Source organism: Mesitornis unicolor, unplaced genomic scaffold, assembly GCF_000695765.1.
Source record: "Mesitornis unicolor isolate BGI_N332 unplaced genomic scaffold, ASM69576v1 scaffold37466, whole genome shotgun sequence".
Classification (NCBI taxonomy): Eukaryota; Metazoa; Chordata; class Aves; order Mesitornithiformes; family Mesitornithidae; genus Mesitornis; species Mesitornis unicolor.
The window spans coordinates 1,036-20,732 of record NW_010193631.1 but is presented as its reverse complement, the minus strand read 5'-3'; the positions used below and the strand labels follow the sequence as shown (position 1 = coordinate 20,732).

Genomic DNA, 19,697 nt, shown 5'->3' with positions numbered 1-19,697 from the left:
GTGCTCGGGACGCTGCGGCGGAGGTGCTTAGCTGCGGAAAGGGAGGGAACCTGTGATAGCGAGAAGCCGGGCGTGGAGTAGGGGGAACTGCAGGCCGTGCTCTGGCCTGTCGAAAGGGACTGGGCTCCGTCGGTGGCAGGGTAGGTCAGTAGGCCCCAGGGAGGGATCCCTCCGCAGCCTTTCGGGTCTCCGCGAAAGAAAGAGAGTCCACTGCCTGGACTGGGGATGATGAGGCCGGCGCGTCCCGGAGTGGGCTGTGTGTTCCGGCTGAGTTGTGGTTGAAATTAAGCTAGTTTTTATGCAAAGGGTCACCTTGGAGCTGGTCAAGGTGCAGGGGCCTGCCTTGTTAGTAGTGTAACTGCTACCATGTAGTGCTGGCTGCACCGACACAGCAAGCCTCCCCTGGGTGGTCTTCCCAGTGCGAGATTAGGCTGTTCCTATCAAAAGGGGTTGGGGTGGGACTGGATGAGGTGCCTGCATGATATAGGTATGCGACGTTGTGAAAATAGTGTTTTTGAGTGTGTGTGTACTGTCTGTGGTAAGTAACACCAGTCTTGCTCCTAAAAGCACTAGCTCTGACAATGTTTGCGTCTGGAAGTGTCTTAAAACAAGGTATAGGTGTCTACTGATTTTGTGTTTATCCTAGAGCCTACTGTAACATCTAGGTGTTTAAAGAGACAGCTGTTGCTTTACTTGTATCTTTAAGCAAGTCAGAGGCTGTTGTATCTAATATGGAGAAGTGTCTCTCAATCTCAAGTAGTGATCTCAGTTCTTAAATTTAACTCTTGTGGAGTAAACTTGCTGTTTATTATTTGCTCTGTTTTCAGGCTTGTTTTTATCTGTTTTCCTCAAAAAACTAATAAGCACTATGTCTACTAATGAGAATGCCAATACAGCAGCAGCTCGATTGAACAGATTCAAGAACAAAGGAAAGGATACTACGGTGAGTATTCTGATGCAATTACTTACCCATTATCTCTTTGAACTTGAATTGTAAAAGCCAGAAACTTACTATGAATGTATATCCTCCAGGAAATGAGGAGGCGGCGTATGGAAGTCAATGTAGAACTGCGGAAAGCTAGGAAAGATGACCAGATGCTTAAGAGAAGAAATGTTAGCACTTTGCCAGATGATGCTACTTCTCCCCTTCAGGAAAACAGGAGCAATCAGGTATGTAGGTGCTTGGAACAGGCATGCTTGGAGGTCTTATAAGTTCACGCAGCGACACTAGTGTGAATTGCTTCTTGTGTGGAACACAGCACTACTACATATACATTACCAACTTATATCCATACTACCAACTCTAATAGACAACACTTAAGACATAGCTTAGGCAGTTATGTTGAAGCCATCCATATTGGTGTAACAGTGATGTGAAGCACTTGATTAAAAAAAAAAAATTTCAGTACTTCAGGTACCTGTAAATAAAGCTGTAGCTGATGGGGTTCTGGAGTATCACATAGTGGTATAGTCCTTTAATAAAGGAAGGGGTTGTAAACCGAGGTCTATTCATAGGATTGTATAAAAGGCCTCTGGTCGTGAAGACGTGTATTTATGTAACTTCTTATTGTACAGGTTTCGGCACACTGGACAGTTGAAGAAATAGTCAGAGGAGTTAATAGTATTAATATGGAGCTTCAGCTACAGGCTACTCAAGCTGCCAGGTAAGGAGTTCAGAGGTAACCAATTATCTATGCAAGCAAGTAACCAGGCAAGGTAAAAGAATTGGCTTATGAGCTGAAGTGTGTAATTATGGCAGCAGTTATGGCTCTTCTTATCAGATAGTATTTTCAAAACCTGAGTCAGCTTTATATGCAATGCCAAGGTACACTTAATTTACACAATTCTGTTGAAATAGCGTGGCTTTTGTATGCTTAAAGTGACTGAATGTTTCATTAGGCCATAGTATTTCTTTCTAGTGGTTTTGAGGTAGAATATAGAGTAGTCAATCTCAGAGTTGTAGGAGTAAATAATAAACCTGTTATAGCAGAATAAGTTATCTTTAAACTGTGTTAACGCTTGACTACAATATTTGAGTGCAGTGATGTACCTTAAAATAACAGGTACAGTAAGATGACTGGGATTTGAAGTACACCAAATTTCCTCTCTGCTTTCAAGTCTAAAATTTCCTTTAGCAAGCTTGTGTCTTGCTGCAGTGCTGCTTCTGGCAGTCATTAAGCTCTGCTGAGAAACCTCCACCAATTCGGATGTATTATGACTCTTACAGATCTGCTTTAGTTCAGAGTCTGAACAGAACCTCTCATATAGTGAAGACATGCCAAAAACAATGTTAGTGGAGGTTTAGGAAGCTAGTGTTCAGCTTGCCTGTATTTTTCCTTCATGTTGTCTTGTGTTGCCTGTTCTGAATGTTAAGGTAATGCTAGATCTCTTCTCTTTTTTTAAATATGGATTTTTTTAGAGCGATTAATGGAACCTGTTTAGATCTCTGCAGGTGAAAATAATGCTTTCCCTTCATCTTCCTCCTTAGGAAACTCCTTTCAAGAGAGAAGCAGCCCCCCATAGACAACATCATTCGGGCTGGTTTGATTCCAAAGTTTGTCTCCTTCTTGGGTAGAGCAGACTGCAGTCCTATTCAATTTGAATCTGCCTGGGCACTTACCAACATTGCTTCTGGCACCTCTGAACAAACAAAGGCGGTGGTAGATGGAGGGGCTATTCCAGCCTTTATTTCACTGCTGGCCTCTCCCCACACTCACATCAGTGAACAGGCTGTGTGGGCATTGGGAAATATTGCAGGTATGTCAACATGCTACACAACTCTTTCAGGCATGCTTCCTTATTTAAAATAGGAGGACATTACTACTGACATGTCATGCAGCATGCCAAACTTCTTGGGAGCTCTGCCTTAATGCTTTGCAGGTAAAAACATGCTCTGCAATGTGGAGTATGCTGTAGGCAATTCTTTATATTCAGACCTGGTATAAGAGGTCGCATGCAATACCTGGCAACCTGTGGGCTCCATTACATGGATTACTTCCATATTTCAGCTGAGTTTCGATAGAGCTATATAACCATGCTACAACTTAAGGATTTCTTTGTGTTTTTGTGAGTTATCAGTGAGTTCTGCTCTATGTTTACTAGAAGGGAGGAAGCAGATGGCTCACATAATTATTGTGTATGTGATGACCAATATTCGTTGCTTTGAAACAGCTATTTACTGATGTGAAAGTATTAAATACTGCAGCTTCTTATGCACCTTTCAGGATTACTTGATCTGCCAGTGTTGGATCTCATTAATTTTGGCTTTTTTTTAGTATAACATAGTTACAATATTTGCTGTATTATTAATAGTGAACCTTCATGCAAAGAAAACAAGGTCAATAAAAGCCTTGTTTGATTTGAGTTTCCTTAAAGCTTGTTTTTAGTTTTTTAAACTTATTATAATGTACTTCTTGTACCTTGCAGTAGAATAATTCAATCAAGAAACTGACATTCATTCAGCATTATACTATAGAATCCAATCGTGCAACCAATTATGACAATGCATTTAAGTCCTGTGTTAAAGGAAGAGCTCTATTCTAGTAGTAGGGCCTATTTTCAAAGAAACATGCAAGTTATGAACTCCAAGAAAAACTGTATAGAAAACATATACTAAATTACCCAACAGGGGAAAAAAAAATTGAACTTGGAGGCTTGATTAGAAAAACACATGCTTGTCATATGACTTAACCATGGCAGTAGTCCTTTTGTCCTCTTATTTTTATTTTATCTAACCTTTCTTAAGCAGTAGAAGAATTCATCTAACACATAATGATTCTGTATGCACTTGTCCCTCTACTCTGGTCTTCACCTGGCTATTTTTTTTTCCTCAGGGGATGGTTCTACCTATAGAGATCTGGTTATTAAATTTGGTGCAATTGAGCCACTGCTGAGTCTATTAAGTGTTCCTGATCTCTCTTCACTGGCTGTAAGTGTGCAGTATGGTTTGAGTTACAATTACTAATAAGTGAGCAAAAGAGCTCAAGTAACTAAACAGTTGCTAATCGTGTATCTCTACTTTTGCAGCCTGGATATTTACGCAATGTTACCTGGACCCTCTCAAACCTGTGCCGTAATAAAAATCCTGCGCCGCCCATAGAAGCTATTGAGCAAATTCTTCCAACTCTTGTTCGGCTCTTGCACCACGATGATCATGAGGTGTTGGCAGACACATGCTGGGCACTTTCCTATCTAACAGATGGTTCCAATGACAGGATAGAAGTTGTAGTGAAAACTGGATTGGTGCCACAGCTTGTGAAACTCCTGGGATGTAGTGAACTGCCTATAATGGTAAGCTGTCAGACATGCAGATTCTGTTGCTTGATTTGAGTAGTCATGAATAAAACTGCAGTTAGAGTCCATGCAAGGGAGTGACTCTTACCATACATAAATCTGATGGTTGTTCCAGGTTGTGTGTAGGTAAGACTTGAGCTTCTGTCTTGCCTGGAGACTGCCCCACAGGAGGCATAGACTATTGCTGTTGATGGCTTTCAGCTTCTTTACATAATCAATGGAGTTAATACACAGGCCAGGGCAACAGTTTACATTCTTCAGAGCATGCTTTTAACTCTAACTACTGTTACAAAGCTATGTTCTAGGGGCCAGTGTTTAGAAGTATGCTCTGTGCACCCTATAATTATGCTATAACAAAACTGCTTTAGTAATTATGAGATAATTTTCCTATGGTCTGTCGTGGGCAGTTGTTTGCAGATTGGCCTTGGAAGGTCTGCAGTCCTAGCATGTTTAATGTCTGCATATGTAATGCTAATGAGGAGCTTAAAGCTTGTGAATACATAGCATATCTTGCTGTTAGCTGGGAAGGCTAGAGCAAAGGAGCATCAGGTATGACTGTATTTGTTCAAGCACAGATTAGACGACACCAGTTTTCCTAAGTACTCTTTTCATATTTGTTTCAGACTCCTTCATTAAGAGCTATAGGAAATATTGTCACTGGTACTGATGAGCAGACGCAGATTGTTATTGACTCGGGAGCGCTATCTGTCTTTCCAAGTCTCCTTTCTCATCACAAAAACAACATCCAGAAAGAAGCAGCATGGACCATGTCCAACATCACTGCTGGACGGCAGGACCAGATCCAGCAAGTTGTAGACCATGGCCTTGTACCTTATCTCATTGGCATTCTGAGGAAGGTAAACAACAACTATATTTACTACATTGAGACTCTTGCTATTACTACTACTATCTGTGTTCAAATACCCTGCTTTTACCTCCACAGGGAGATTTCAAAACTCAAAAGGAAGCTGTGTGGGCTGTGACTAACTACACAAGTGGTGGAACAATTGACCAGATCGTGTATCTTGTTCAGGCTGGTGTTGTTGAACCCCTACTGAATCTCCTCTCAGCCAAGGACAGCAAAACTGTGCTAGTTATCCTGGATGCCATTTCTAATATCTTCTTGGTATGTGGATGCAGTATACTCAGTGTCCAAGGTGTTGCTAATAGTTATCCAGCAGTTAGTGCCGTCTGTCTTTCCGGAGGTTATCCCATGCTTGTCTCTTGCAGGCTGCTGAGAAGATTAATGAGACTGAAAAACTTTGCCTCATGATTGAGGAGTGTGGAGGTCTGGACAGAATTGAAGCTCTCCAGTCCCATGAAAATGAACAAGTGTACAGAGCCTCATCCACCCTGATTGAGAAATATTTCTCAGCAGAAGTAAGTGGCTGCAGGATTTCTTTTTACTTTTATTTTTTTATTCTAGCACTGACTACTAGGTTGAAATGCTATTGCTCTTTGAAAACTCTTTTCTTTTTCTTCTAGGAGGAGGAAGACCAAAATGTTGTACCAGAAGCTACTGCTGCCAGCTACACTTTCCAAATTCAGGGTCATACTCCAAATACTTTCAACTTCTAGGTTTTGAATACGCTGCAGAAACCTACAAGTTGTTTGGCACGCAAATGACTGCCACCTGTTTGTCTTAATAGTCTCTCTTGGTTTTGTGTTTTCTGTGACCTGTAGCACTTTGTCCAACTGAAACATACTTGAACAGTTCAAAACTGTACATATGTGAATTTCTAACTGTAAACTTGATTCTTTCCAAGAGATACCTGTAAATACTTGTTCTCTTTCTGGCTCTTACTGTCCCTGTCAGGTTTATGAAGTTTAAGAATGCCAGTAGGCAATACAGGCTTCTGGCAAAGCATGAGCCGCTACTCTGTTAACCTCTTCATAACCTATTGCATCCCACATAACCTTTTACTGTAACTAATACACTGAGTAGGCTTTTAAAGAGGTTTTATGTTTGAAGTTCAATAAAGTGTTATCAATACAACAAATTGAACTGTGTCAATTGCTCGCTTAAAAGGTGACTGATAGGGTAAGTATACTTGATAAAAATGTATGATGGCAAGAATGCAGGTCTAAATAATGAGATTCAGTTCTGAAGATGATGGTTTTGAAAGAGCCTGGTCACCCCAAGCTCTGACTTTGTATGACAGACTCCTCTTACTGCAGGACAAATGAATTGCTCCTTTTCTCTAGATATCTCTTACAGAAATCTGATTTGTTCTACCCTGTTCATAACTGAGCGAAACTCTCCTCTGCCTTTTGGAGAAATACCTAATTATTGTAGTAGCACTAAACTGCAAGTAATTGTGTGCAGGAGGGTTTTGTACAGCAGTTAACTGTAAGTATGTTCAGGTGGCCTTAGCATAGAGCATAGGAAATGCTTTAAAGCAGTTTCCCCTCCAGAGAGCAAAAACGAAGGCCTTGTCTTGAATATATTGTCCCTTTACTTTTAAGTCATTATAGTAACCTACTCTGTCTCTAGAGGTAGGGCCTGGGGGGTGTGTGGGGTGGAAGGGGTAGAGTAGGTGGAGAGAAGGAAGAACTGTAGTTCTGTTTTCCGGTTTTTTGGAAAAACTATTTCATTAACTAAAACCTTCCAGAAGTCCATGTATCTGAGTAACTATTGGTTCAGCTATCTAAGCTTTTCTTGCTCTTATGGGGCTGCAGGAGAGGTCACTTTTTTCATAGCTAGTGTTTCTGTAAGCATGATTTATATTTGAAGCATAGCATGTCACTTCAGTATTGTGTGATAGACATATCTTCAATTATTAATAAAAGGTAGGGGGAAAAAAATTGTAAGCAATTTTCCCAGTCTTCCCATAGGTTTTGCTTCTGCCTTTATGAAGTGGAGGGGGGAAAAATCCCCCTTGGTATTCTGCTAAGTGAACCTGATGAAAGAATCTGGTTTGGTTTTGTGCGTATTAGAATTTGTGTGCTTTCAAGTATATCTTAAAGTTGATATGCATATATAATTGCATTTGGGTGTAACTCTTTAAATTCTTCATTAAGAACACTCTAAGCCTTAATTACTGTTCTTGTACGCTGTTACCAGCGACTTTACATTTATCTCCAATATGGAAGATGCCACTCTCAATTCCATTTTGTGGTGCAAGTCTACTGTTACTTATTCATTTCACATTTGCTTGTGAAAATTGTATCCTCCCTAATGGAGGCTGGTGCCTGGTGGTAATGACACAAAAGCTAGCAGATAATTTTTCTGTTTGTACATTCCTATCTCTTCTTCCAGTTAGCAGCAATGTTTCCTGCAGAGCAATCACTTGTAAATTTGCATGCTTCCATTTTGTGGTGCAAGTCTACTGTTACTTATTCATTTCACATTTGCTTGTGAAAATTGTATCCTCCCTAATGGAGGCTGGTGCCTGGTGGTAATGACACAAAAGCTAGCAGATAATTTTTCTGTTTGTACATTCCTATCTCTTCTTCCAGTTAGCAGCAATGTTTCCTGCAGAGCAATCACTTGTAAATTTGTATGTGTAACCAGGCTTCTGCTGGACTACTTAAGCCCTGTGAGCTCCTCCAGCCAGCTCAGAACATGGTTGTGAGACACTTAAAATTGCTGTCACTGGTCTACCATGGGGCTTGCAGTTTTCACATATTGCAGAAGATACTGTTTTGCAAAAATCACAACATCCTGAGCTGATTAATGATTACAGTCTTCGTATGTCTGACTGACTGTACCAATTTAACTGTTTTTTCTTTACTTGCTGCAGCTTGCTTTCAGGGTAAACTTTACAATAGGAGTCTTTAAAGGCAACCAGACCAATAGCTATTGTAACCCTATTGCATCCTCTGCTTTGAGAAGCTGCTGTCAGTGTTCCTAACCTTCGGTCCGTGTGTCTGCTGCCAACGGAAGGGTGGGACTGTGGCTGTGGGATGTTCCTGCCCTGCCTGCCTTCTGCACTGATGGGAGAGACTGCAGGTGGCACCCAGCACCTGCTGAAGGAGCTGTAGGCAGTGCCAGACTGAGCAGCAGAACGCAAGTCTGACACCACAGACACTGCAATGCCCTTGGGACTGGATTCTGGTGTTATCATAGCGGTACCCGTGCACGGTGGAAGGAACCATCTGCCTTGCAATGCCAAAGCCTTTAATGTTCTGAGGGAAAAATCCCAACCAAATAGGGCTTTTATGTGTCTGTAGTGAAGCCTTGTGTGTCCTTTGCTTTGTTGTCAAACATCCATGTTTGACCTGAAAGCATCAGTTATAAAATCATGATTTTCTGTCTGTAGAGAACCAAAATAATTAATCTATATAAAAGTAATTATGCAAAGTCAGCTTTCATAAATTAGATCATTGCTTCCACATACTTCATTTTGTGGGTTTGTAAGGGCAATGATACAATGACTTCTGAAACGCAATTTGGGATTCTGGAGTAATTTTCAATTTCAAGCTCTGTAAGTTATCATCTCTTCCGGGAGAGGGTGCTACAGGCAGTCGCAGTCTCGTTTGCTTTGGTTCTAAGAGGTTGGTGGGGAGTTTCACCCAGCCTGGACCACTCAGGTATGATGTACTTTATTTTCCTATTAAGAAAATACTGACATAAAAATCCAGCAGGGTACCTCTTGTAGCCACAGAAAATATCTATGTGCTAATTCTCAATTACTTAACCAGATTAAATATTGAATATAAGGTATACTTTTTAAGAAGTGGTATGTCAGGGTACTTTACAACACAACTTGTTTTAATTGCTTTTTAGTGTATATGCACTTAATTTGACTTGTCTATCCCTGTATATAAAAAAAGGGGATGAGAATGCAGAACACTTGTTGAATAGTGTTACCTCCACTATTTTTTTTTCCTGAAGTACTTGTTTCAGAATTACCAAATAGACTGAGTTAATAATAGAACACTGCAAAATCTTCTCTAGGTGCCTGACAGCTCACAGGTTTAATAATTAACTTTTTGGGGACCCAGACTTTGTTTTTATCCTAGAAAAAATATGTTCGGCCTATCCACCAATGAGCCCTGTTCTTGGCAGCATGTATTTCCACAAGCAACGATCTACAGTGCTCATAAGTATGTGACTGGGGTGAATCACTCCTTATTCTAAGAAAATTCAAACTATTTCTGAGGTTAGGATCATAGTCACCCATTAGGCTGCGTCTCTAGCTTAAAAAAAAAAAAAGGAGCAAAAAGGGAAAGAATTGTTATTGCTCCTGGTTCTTGGTTTGCTGGTTGGGGATTTTTTTGTGTTGCTCAGCCAGATTTTAGAGCCAGCCTTCTTTATTTGGCAAATGCCTAATTCAGGACAAGGGCTGGAATAAATGTCTGGTGGCCTATGTGTCAGCCTGCCAACTCCTCTGTGCTGAGAGCAACAATAACAGACCCCTGCTGACATCAACTGGCTTGGAATGCAGTTGTTGCTAATGCTATTTTATCTGTGGAGTGATGGCAAGATTGCAGTCTAAGCTCCCAGCAAATGAAACCATCTCTGAAGTTCTGATGGTGGCAGATGCTGCTGGTGTGCTTGCTTCCCTTTGCTGTTCCTGAAGATGCTCTGAAAGAGCAGAGACCTTGCAGTCCTGTTGTTCGATAACATCTCTGTTCACTTTCCGTTACAGGAAGAACAGTTTTAACTGTGGAAAAACTAGATATGGTTAAATTAGGAGAAATATATTCTTTATTTCCCTGTGATTGAGACTGAAATAATCTCTTAAGCAAAGCTGCTTCCTGCTACTCTATACAGAATGATTTAAATTGCACAGAACTACAGTGGTATGTCAGCAAAAGAGAACAGCTGTAAGTTTATAGGACAAGGAATTCACTAGCCAATAATATTTCACAGATCTCTTCTGTTTCTAAATCTATTTTGCAGCAGAGCAAACTGAGATACAAGAAAGTTATCCACAGGCTTCCAGAAAGCAGCTTGTGGAATTAATTTGGAGCATGGGAAGCCTGATGTCCATTCCTCTAGTGAACCCATGGCACCTCTTCCCATGAGCATCCTCTTGCTGAATACAGGATTATTGTAGCAGGATTGAGTCTCTTTCATGATAAGGCATGACAGAACGTTTTACCACAGGTCTAAACTTTGTGAGTGTGCACAATTCGGTCAAAAAGTACTGTCATTAAAAACAGAAGTCATTGATGAAGGTTAAGTGTGACTGGTGATATTTGGCCTATAGAGGAAAATATTGGGACTCTCACTTAAAATCTAATAGGAGACACATTAATCCTTTGGCCTGAGTTAAAATCTTGAGTTAGACTCACCTTCAGGTGAACAGATTAGGAGAAAAGTCTAAGAGGGAATTGGGAAACCTCTCCTAAGGTTAGGAAGTGTGTACCCACCCCAGTTGCAAAACTCAGAAATAAAATAAATTTAAAAAAGCTTTCAGAAGAACACTCAAGCTACAAGTGTGTGCAGTTGTTCATCGTGTTTGGAAAACACTTCTTTTTGATCCTTAGCATGGCACCGCTACAAGTCAGGCAGAAACTCGGCATGTAAACAGCGAAGGAAGAATTGATTTGCTGTGAGTTTCGTAGCACTTCATATGGAATAAGGGTCACTAGATTCCAGTCCTGTTCCTGACTGCAGAGCACCGTCTGTCTCAGCCTGGCTCCAGGAAATGGACGCTCTTCCGCAGAAGCCAGAGGATTTCGTGGAAGAGCCATGGCCTGTTTCCAGGTTGCAGTTCACCCACTGCCCTAGGGAGTGTCATTAGTGGGAGGGAAGTGAAGTTGGGATTTAAAGGGGTGAGGAGAGAAAAATTAGAGTAGGGTGGAGAAAAATCCTGATAATTCTTGTTAAACAGAACTTACTTGACCACATTAAAATGTAGTGCTAATCATTTAAATAAAACAATGGGCCAAATCCAGAAGTGATGTTTAAATCGTACATTAGACAGGGAGTTTCAATTCGCTGGCATACTCAACGCAAAATCAGCGGCACTGATTTCACTGCAGAAGAGGTAGGATTACACCTGCGAGCTCAACAAAAGAGGCAGTATAATGGGGAAGTCTTCTACTTTATTTTGTGTCTTTCTCAATTTGCATTGCAATGTGAAAAGAAAACCATGGGGTCATCCTTTGATGGTGTAATTTTATATAGATATATAAAAATAGTGGAAAGCTGGCTGATTTGTTATCTGTTACAGATTGTTTTGTGTATAGGTTCACAGTGGTAAAATAGTTACAATACCAGGAGTACGTAACTATGCTCTGTGGGCATGTGGAAGATTGGATGTACAAAGTTATCAGAAAATCTTGAATAATATCCAAGGGACATTTCCATCATCCAAATAACTTCATTTTTACCCACTATATGAAACAGATGTATAAATAGCTCTTTCATCAGCGGATTGCTACACGTATTTGGGCTGCAGAGGTTCAGTTCTGTTCAAAGCAATACTGCGAAATCATTTGCAGAATGTTACTGTTAATCAGAAGCAGCAATTTAATGCTACGTATCCATCTCTCCTCCCACCCCCAGCTCCCCTTCCCAGTTCTGAGCAGGAAACGACACTTGGACGCAGCTCAGCACACTAAATTTCTGGATAGACTCTCTAGGAATGAGGAGGGACTTGAATTCTCTCCACATGTCATTTCCTTTCCCCTAATGGCTAAAAAAAAACCATTGCTGCAGTCCATATAACTTACAATAGAGAGAACATTACCAACATAGGAAAATAAAGGCAGGGGGATGGGACAGACGGGACATCCACATTCCATTTCTGAAGAACTGCTTTGCAAAACTGGCCTTGAATTAAGCAGGACTCTTTCTTCTGTGCTGAAAGATTGTTTTATATAGTCCCTAACATTGAAGCTATTACCCCATCTGTGCTTAAGTGTGTATCAACACCTGCAGTCTGTGGCCAGACACGGATTAGAAAAGGAAAACGTAAGTAGAGGAGGAATGGTAACAACTGCAAGAGATTTAAACTAAGGCAGGAAGGGAAAGCAGAGGTGATTGAGAAAGACTGACTGAAAGGGATCCAATAGTCTCTAATTAAACCAATTTTAATAGCAAATAATCCTAGTACTTATTTAAGAAAAACTAGATTAGCCCATTCCTGCAACCAGCTTTAGTCCAGACTACCTTTAAAAACCTTTCAATATAACCAATAACATATGCAGATACCTTACACTGCTGCAAAATACAAAATTGGATCTGCTGTATTGCACAGTGGATTTGCAACTGTCAACAGAATCCAGTGTGCTATAGTTACGAAGAAAAAAATCCTCCGAAAACAGGAATAAGCATGAAAAAAACCTCCAAACCAATGTTTTTACTAAACGGAAAGCTTACTTCCTCATAGCCAACCAACTGTGTATTAGACTCAAATTGGAACATAATGTCTTTCTAGCAATATAATCCAAATGTTTGTTAAATTTGTAGCAACCCAACTGTGCAAGGCACTTTGCAGAGCAAATGAGAGATGACATTTGCTCAAAACCCCCTGAATTTTGCAGTCAGTGAGTGAATACATCTGCACACAGGGGCTAGATGCATCTGCTTGTGAGATGATTACATCTGATTGCAAACCAAGACCTCACATCTTTTATTAGACATATTGCCTAATTAGACATATTGCCCCTGAATTCTACTGCTAACAAAAAAGAGAGAGACAGAGGTGGAAAAAAACCCGACACCTTTCCTCCAGTTCTATTTTAAAGGTTTCAAGAGTAGAATAAAAGAATGATTCGAGACACATGGTGACAGATTTTGCTTTAGGTTACTTTTAGCACTTCACTAGACCCACTAACCTACTTAAAGATCTGTGCTGTTCTTATCTGGCATGCAACCTTGCTTTACAGTTTTTAGGATGAAATAATTTTAGAGAGAAATTGATCTTAAATACTCTCAAATAGATTTCACAGTGGGCTTGTGCGTGATTTTGATAAAAGCAAGCACAAAGAAGCTAGTACAGATCACGGGCTGGGTTCAGTATTTCTGCAGTTCAGAAAGTGTTAGGAATTGGATGAAAAAAAAGAGGGATTGTTGTGTTTATTGAACCTAGAAAAGCTTTTGTGTCATGGTCGATCTCATTTATAGATTTGGTGTTCACATAACCTGTTTATAAATGTCTACAGAGTTGTTAATGTAAGACAAAGAGTTTTTCCAAAGCCAGTTAGCCTGGGTTTTTGTCAGTAATTCACAACACTGTGAGCATATGTGGTGTGCCCATTTTAAGACAGCTCACTCTGAATCGTAGTGGTTGCTGTGGTTTCTGCCTCATGGCAGAAAATAATAAACTGGTGGGGTTAAGGCTGTGTTAGCTATTTTTGTCTCTGAACCTCACAGATTCAATTACCTGTTGAAGTACACAATATTGGTATAATTTGATAAATCTCCTGGAATTAATCCTGCCTCTTGAATGGAAATCTTTGGAAGTAACTTGTACGAGACACATGGAAAAACCTGCACTTGCTCGAAGATGCTTTCTCTGCCAACATTAGATAGGCAGAGGAGTCTGTTGCCAGCCTCACTATTTGTCTTTAATAGCCACAGTCCCTGTAATGGATTGGGATGGGATAAATTTGCCCTCTTGAAAATCTCATCTTAACCTCTGTGAAGCTAGAAACATGAGGTTTTAATCCCTGAATATCTAGGTAAGTAGCAATGGCCAATGAAAACAAGCTAATTATGCCAAAGTGTTAAGGCTGATTAGATAACATTCTAGGGTTTTTGGGGAGCCAGGAAAGCATCTCTGCTTTCTTTGGCTGCATGGATGGAAGGTGCATCATAAAACATTTTTTTACTTCTTCCAAAGCACTAAACAGTGTCTGTGACCAGGAAGTTAACTAGGCAGACCAAGAGATTGATTTAACGTGGCAGGTACCTTCCAACGTATCAGTGTTGATCAACAGTGTCTAAGGAGTGAATTTATAGCAGCAGGACTGAGTCAGCTTTTGGCATCACTGTCAGCGGCACCCTGCTCTCGGCATCAGGGTAATTAAGACCCAGAGAGACTTACAACATAGGAGATTTTACAGCTTGTCCTTTGCAGGCAACAGAATTATTTCAAACTGATGCTGGGCCATGGGGGATAGGGAAGATTAGAGAAGGCTTGGTATCCCTTTAATGGCTAAATAATATGACTTGGTTGAAACAGCACTTTATGTCAACTCTCTTAAATACTTGTTTGGGCTGACAGTCTTCCTAATAACACTTCATTTGTCTAAGCTGAGTACCACTGGGACAAATACAGTGTCAAGCTGAATCAGACAATATCCGGAGCCAGATGTTGCAGTACAGTAGTAAAGTAAATTCTTGATACATGTCACTCAGAGGAGACTGTTTCTAACTGTCTTATTCTGTAAGGTCTTATGAACCAATTTGTATCAGCCAAATAAATCTTAGGATGAGATTCTACAGTTGCTTCACTCACAAAGCAACATGAGAAAGCCCTGCAAAGCAGTTGCGCGAGGGAACATGCGGTTCTTCAGGAAACCTTAGTAATTTCGGTTGGAATACTCAGCATATAGCTCTTGAAGTGCTTGCCAAAGCCAGTCATCCAAGAGTCTGGTAAAGAAATTGTATTATCAACAGTATTTTATGGGTAAATAAGTGGAAATCATGGAATAATAAAGGGAATCTTTTTCAGAAACAGACCTTCTTTTTGGCCCAGGACTTTCAAAGACGTAATTTGTACTTTGAGTCAGCATTCTCACTGATTTTGAATGTAAGACAAATCAGGGAGAATCTTTTAGGCCTAAGATACTTCACTGTGTTTAAAGACTGAAGCTGGGTTCTGCCCTTTGTGCTGGGCTGTTACAAACTCTACGCACAGCCTGTCACTGGCTTGTGGGACGTTGTACATCCAACAGCAGAGAACAGTGTTGAGCTAGGCAATGGTGCTGGAACAAGGGTATAGGCCAGTCATTTGCCCAATGCCAGGACATGGTTTCCCATGATAGGTTTACCTCTTTCACAAAGTGAATATTAGCCAATTAGGCAATGCATCTATTTATTCTGTGTTTAATGCCTACATCTTTAAAATCGGCATTTTTTTCTCTTGTAAAGTCACATTAAGATGGTGCTGTCCTGCAGGACATGATGAGGAAATAACATGGCTAAAGAACTGCATGGAATATCTGTGCATCAGTTACTAATCTGTTCTGGATGGATGGGCTTAGAAGTTATCTTAGTGACTAACCACTGGAAAATCCTGTGATATGGGAGCTCATGCATTTTTCTGTAGCCACAGCTGCAGTCATTTCCCTTCGGAGACACATCATTTCCCCAAGACACATCCTGTCTCAGAGGGCCATGGTGTCTGCTGCTCCAAGCTTCTGTCCCCTTTCTCAGTAGCAAGCGTATGGGTGGAGATTTCCTTCCTAGTCTCTTCTCCTGAAAAGCTTCATCTCGAGCTCCAGCTTGAGGAATGGATTGAATCTTGACCTCTTGCATAAACATTGTCTCTGCATGCCAAAGGGAGTCTTAGTGAGAACCGGAGCCCCTGTCTAGACTTGTTTCTTCACCCTATAACTCTGATAGGTATGTTGTCCATTGCTGGGCTAGCTCTCTTTGTCTCTGAGTCCTAACAGTGCGGAGTTAAACCAGACATTTAAGCATGTGCATCTGAATAATGTCGTCTGTTCAGTTCCCCAGCAACGCAAACAATCTCCTTGCCGTCTGATAATTTTCATAATCTGCAAAGGGAAATAAGGAGTCTTGTACAAAATGAAATTATCTATTCCCAGTTTTTCTTCCTGAAATGCTAAAGCACTTTACATGTGATTTCAGGAGGGTTTGATCCTTTCATACAGAAGAGCAGCAGGGAAGGTGACAGAAAGGCACTCAGGAACAGGACCAATATGTTATGGATCTGCAATAAATGTAGTAAGTACTTTTATTATAATAAATTACAAATGCAGTAGAGAAGAGTTAGAAGAAAAACCTGTGCCAAAGAGGCAGACTGGGAAAATGATGCCCATTGCAAGCAAAGATGTTGGTGGAGCAGGTCAAGGCTGCTTATCTGCTCTAATGATCAGGTTTTACTGGCCAGTGTGTTGGGACATCAATTTAGAGAAGGCCTACTTGTTATTAGCACTGTTTCAACGTGATAAGAGAAAGTCTTTGCCTTGAAGACCCTTGTTGTCAATGGTGGAAACTGGCTTGGGACAGATAGTACGTGCTAGTAAAGAGTATAGTACATTAAGCAAACAAACCAAGGCTTCTTTAAAATGATGTTTTGCAAAGCAATAAATAAGAATGCTTTGAAAGGGAATGACTTAACCAGGTGAATTAAGAAAGAGGCAGGGAATGCTTCTGATATAAATGTTCATCATTCTTCACAATTTATTTTTTTTCCCAACATTAACACAGCTTTACCAAAAAAATCAAATTTATTTCTCTTCAGATGAAATTGGACCTGATAAATTTACATCTTAAAGAGATTGCCTAGGTGTATACTGCTGTGATACTTTTCTTCTCAGAACTACACCATTAGGTGGCAAAACCAGTAATTTAGCATCAAGAGTTGCACGCACAATGGAAATACATCCTAGCAAAATGAAATGCAGCTGTAATTCTCTCCTGATCAACTCTGCCTTTAAGTTCACAATCTCTAGGGGTGGTGTCTATAATTCAACCATGACAGGCTCTGGGAAATTGAGTAAAGGAAGAGCAGAAGAAAGACATCAAATACAGGTAATTTAGAATATCTTTATTAAAAAAAAAAATCTCAGGAAAATAATTGTAGCCTTTGAATTTACTCACAAAAGCTTAACAATAGGGGCAGGACTTTTTTTGCTTTCTCAATATCATTACAGAAGCTGGGGAAGAATGTGATACAACAGCAGCCAGCTCTTCATTACTGCTGCAGGAATGTGGTGTGATTAAACCTCTGTACAGAAAGACATGGAATGTAATTCTTACACGTTGATTTGCTTGGAACACACACCACATGCTGCAGAATGAGTTTCCAGTGTACTTTTCTGTTTCTAAAGATGGAGAGGACCTCACCTCCTAAAAATTAACTACAAGTATCCATTTCTGAGAATGATCATCATTTGGTTCAGGTCATTTGTTCACATTTCCCAGTGTCCAAACCCACTAAATCCTTTGAGAAATATCTGCGAATGCAAAGCCTTCCCATTGGGAAGTTCAAGAAATCAAAACCCTTTGTTTTGTGCAGCTACAGAACAGAAGTAGTTTTGGTATTTCTACACTCTTTTCAAAAGTTTCACTAATATGATACCAACTATTAAATTATTTTTTCCTTATGGACTCCTGTACAGCCTTGTTGGTGTCCTAAAGATGCCCGAGCTTACCCCCTTTCTACTCACGTCCTCCAGCCCTTGGGACTGTATCTTAGCTGCTGACTTCTGGCTGAAGACGACTGGATGGGACATCCTCCTGGGTCCAGCAGCAAGGCTGTCATCCAAGAAGTGATCTGCGGGGTGACGCAAGGCACTCCCTTCCCTCTGGATCCAAGCTGGCTACCTCATCCCGAAAGGATTTGTTGCTCAATGATATCAGCCTAGAGTGAAACACGGATCACTTGTCAGCAGTTAATGGTGACATTTGCTTGCTTACCTCACAAGATCAGCATTATTAAAGCATGAAACCTCTTCTCACCCTTGAAATAGGACTGCATAAAGACAAAATTTACTGTAAACAGTTGGCTTCTAAAACCCAAAGCAGGAACGGTGAGATATCTGTTCCATTAATCTGAGAGTGTTTTGAGAACTTGGGGGACAGCACTGGCACAAGAAACTCTGGATCATAACATTCATACAGAGTTATTTTGTTGGAAAGGCAGCACTTTCAAGCATCAAGTACTGTCAGTGTCTTTGGTCTCCAACACACCCCACGGTTCTTGGCACTTTGCAAGGCTTCCCGACCTCTGCTCCCTGCAGATCTTGCACGGATCCCTCAGTGAGCTGCTCCTCCTGAATTCTGCTTGGCAATTCTTCTCAGTGAAAGGGAGCAATGAATCAAAATCCTGATTCTCCTGCAGAATTGAGAGATGGGATGTAGGACATCCAAGGTGCAGTCTTTGTAATGCTTACACAAAGGCAGAAGGGCAGAAGCAAGCAGTTTTGCATCTGGTGCACTTGTCTGTCCAAGTGCAACCTGATCTAGGTCATTTCTACCGATGTTAGTCCTGACCTAAACAGGACACGTACCATACCTGCAGGTGCTAATGGGAGCTAAAGCCGCTCTTCTCTCACCCTAATACATACATTCTGTATGGGATATTCTTATGTGTCACTGATACATTTTGGATGTATTAGTAAAAATCTCAAGTCACGTAGGTTATTTAAAAATAAATAAATACAATCAAATATTGCAGATATTAAAAAAAGGCACAGCAGTAGCAGCAGTCTTGCAGCCATTGCATTTTATATAGTGACCCAAATGCACAAGCTGTCAATTAAGGCTCCAAAACTCACAATATATCACAGTATTTTCACTGAAAGGTGAGCAGGCTGGCCAAAAATGTTCAAAAAATTTATAGTTCAGCAAGTTCCTTTCTGAAAAGCACTACGAAACTAATTATACTTCATGACCTTTAAAAACACTTTTAATTAAAGCATTAAAATGTTCATATACCTACTGAGCAATGAAATACTGTATTTAATCCCAATAGTTGGTTAGGTTTTTTATTAGCATTGTCATTGTCTGACACACTAGTTATCCACCAGAAAAAGATCATGTAGCAAAAGTGTTATGTTTAACATAACCTTAAATACTTTAGTCAAATTATATCAGAATGACTGAATGCTGGGTCCAGAGTGCACTGCAAAACCCCAGAAACAAATAATCATTGCATTGGGAAAAATCTAGAGCAACGTAGAAATATGTTAAGTATGTGAGGAGTAGCTTTGTATTTCGGTTTTCTATTCAGTTCAGCAGTGGCCAGGTAATGTTGCAATGTTTGCAAACCATCAGCCATTTGCTTTATATAGTTGGTTTTAGAAATGGATAATGACCTGGCTATGTGAATTTGCAACAGACTGAATCTTTAATAGCATGACCTTCAATTATTAAGGCTGATTTTTCTTCTTTTTTTTAATGCAGGAATCAGGACACCTGAAGTGTCTTTGAGGTGTGTGTGATTTTATATAACTATGATAAAGTAACTTTTAAACTGTCTCAGTGTATGCCATAAAATCAGCAGATGCCTTGTGTCTGTGTTTTGTACTAAATGAAGTTTAGACTTGTTTCAAATTATTTTTGGTTGAAATAATGGCTAAGGAATGAATCAGCATTTTCTGTTGTGCTCTGGCTATGCTGTAAAGAAATGTTTGCTTTTAACACTTGCTAGCTCTGTGTCGAACAGAGAACAGATGGGGTCCTGTGTGAGGAAGGGATCTCAGTTCCCAATTCCAGGACTCCTCTGCTCCCTGCTGAAGTGATACCACAGCAGGAAGCACTGAAAATTTCCACCTGGAAGAACCTGGTGCCTAACACACACTTTAGG

General features: G+C 40.4%; 1 protein-coding gene across 1 annotated transcript; it reads left to right on the top strand.

Annotated features, from left to right (window-relative positions):
* Positions 1–366: 366 nt before the first annotated feature.
* Positions 367–5,871, top strand: KPNA2 (karyopherin alpha 2 (RAG cohort 1, importin alpha 1)). The gene is made up of 11 exons (XM_010187520.1): positions 367–463; positions 826–943; positions 1,033–1,170; positions 1,576–1,664; positions 2,489–2,757; positions 3,834–3,928; positions 4,027–4,290; positions 4,917–5,150; positions 5,237–5,419; positions 5,524–5,673; positions 5,779–5,871. The coding sequence occupies exons 2-11, from the start codon at positions 869–871 to the stop codon at positions 5,869–5,871; spliced, it is 1,590 nt and encodes a 529-aa protein (XP_010185822.1). The 5' UTR covers positions 367–463; positions 826–868.
* The last annotated feature ends 13,826 nt before the right edge of the window (positions 5,872–19,697 follow it).

Excerpts from the sequence above, each read along its gene's own strand:
- KPNA2 (XM_010187520.1), top strand. The coding sequence starts at position 869 with ATGTCTACTAATGAGAATGCCAATACAGCAGCAGCTCGATTGAACAGA. Across the intron at positions 1,665-2,488 it reads CAGGCTACTCAAGCTGCCAG|GAAACTCCTTTCAAGAGAGA; the intron begins GTAAGGAGTTCA and ends CTTCCTCCTTAG. Across the intron at positions 5,420-5,523 it reads CCATTTCTAATATCTTCTTG|GCTGCTGAGAAGATTAATGA; the intron begins GTATGTGGATGC and ends TGTCTCTTGCAG.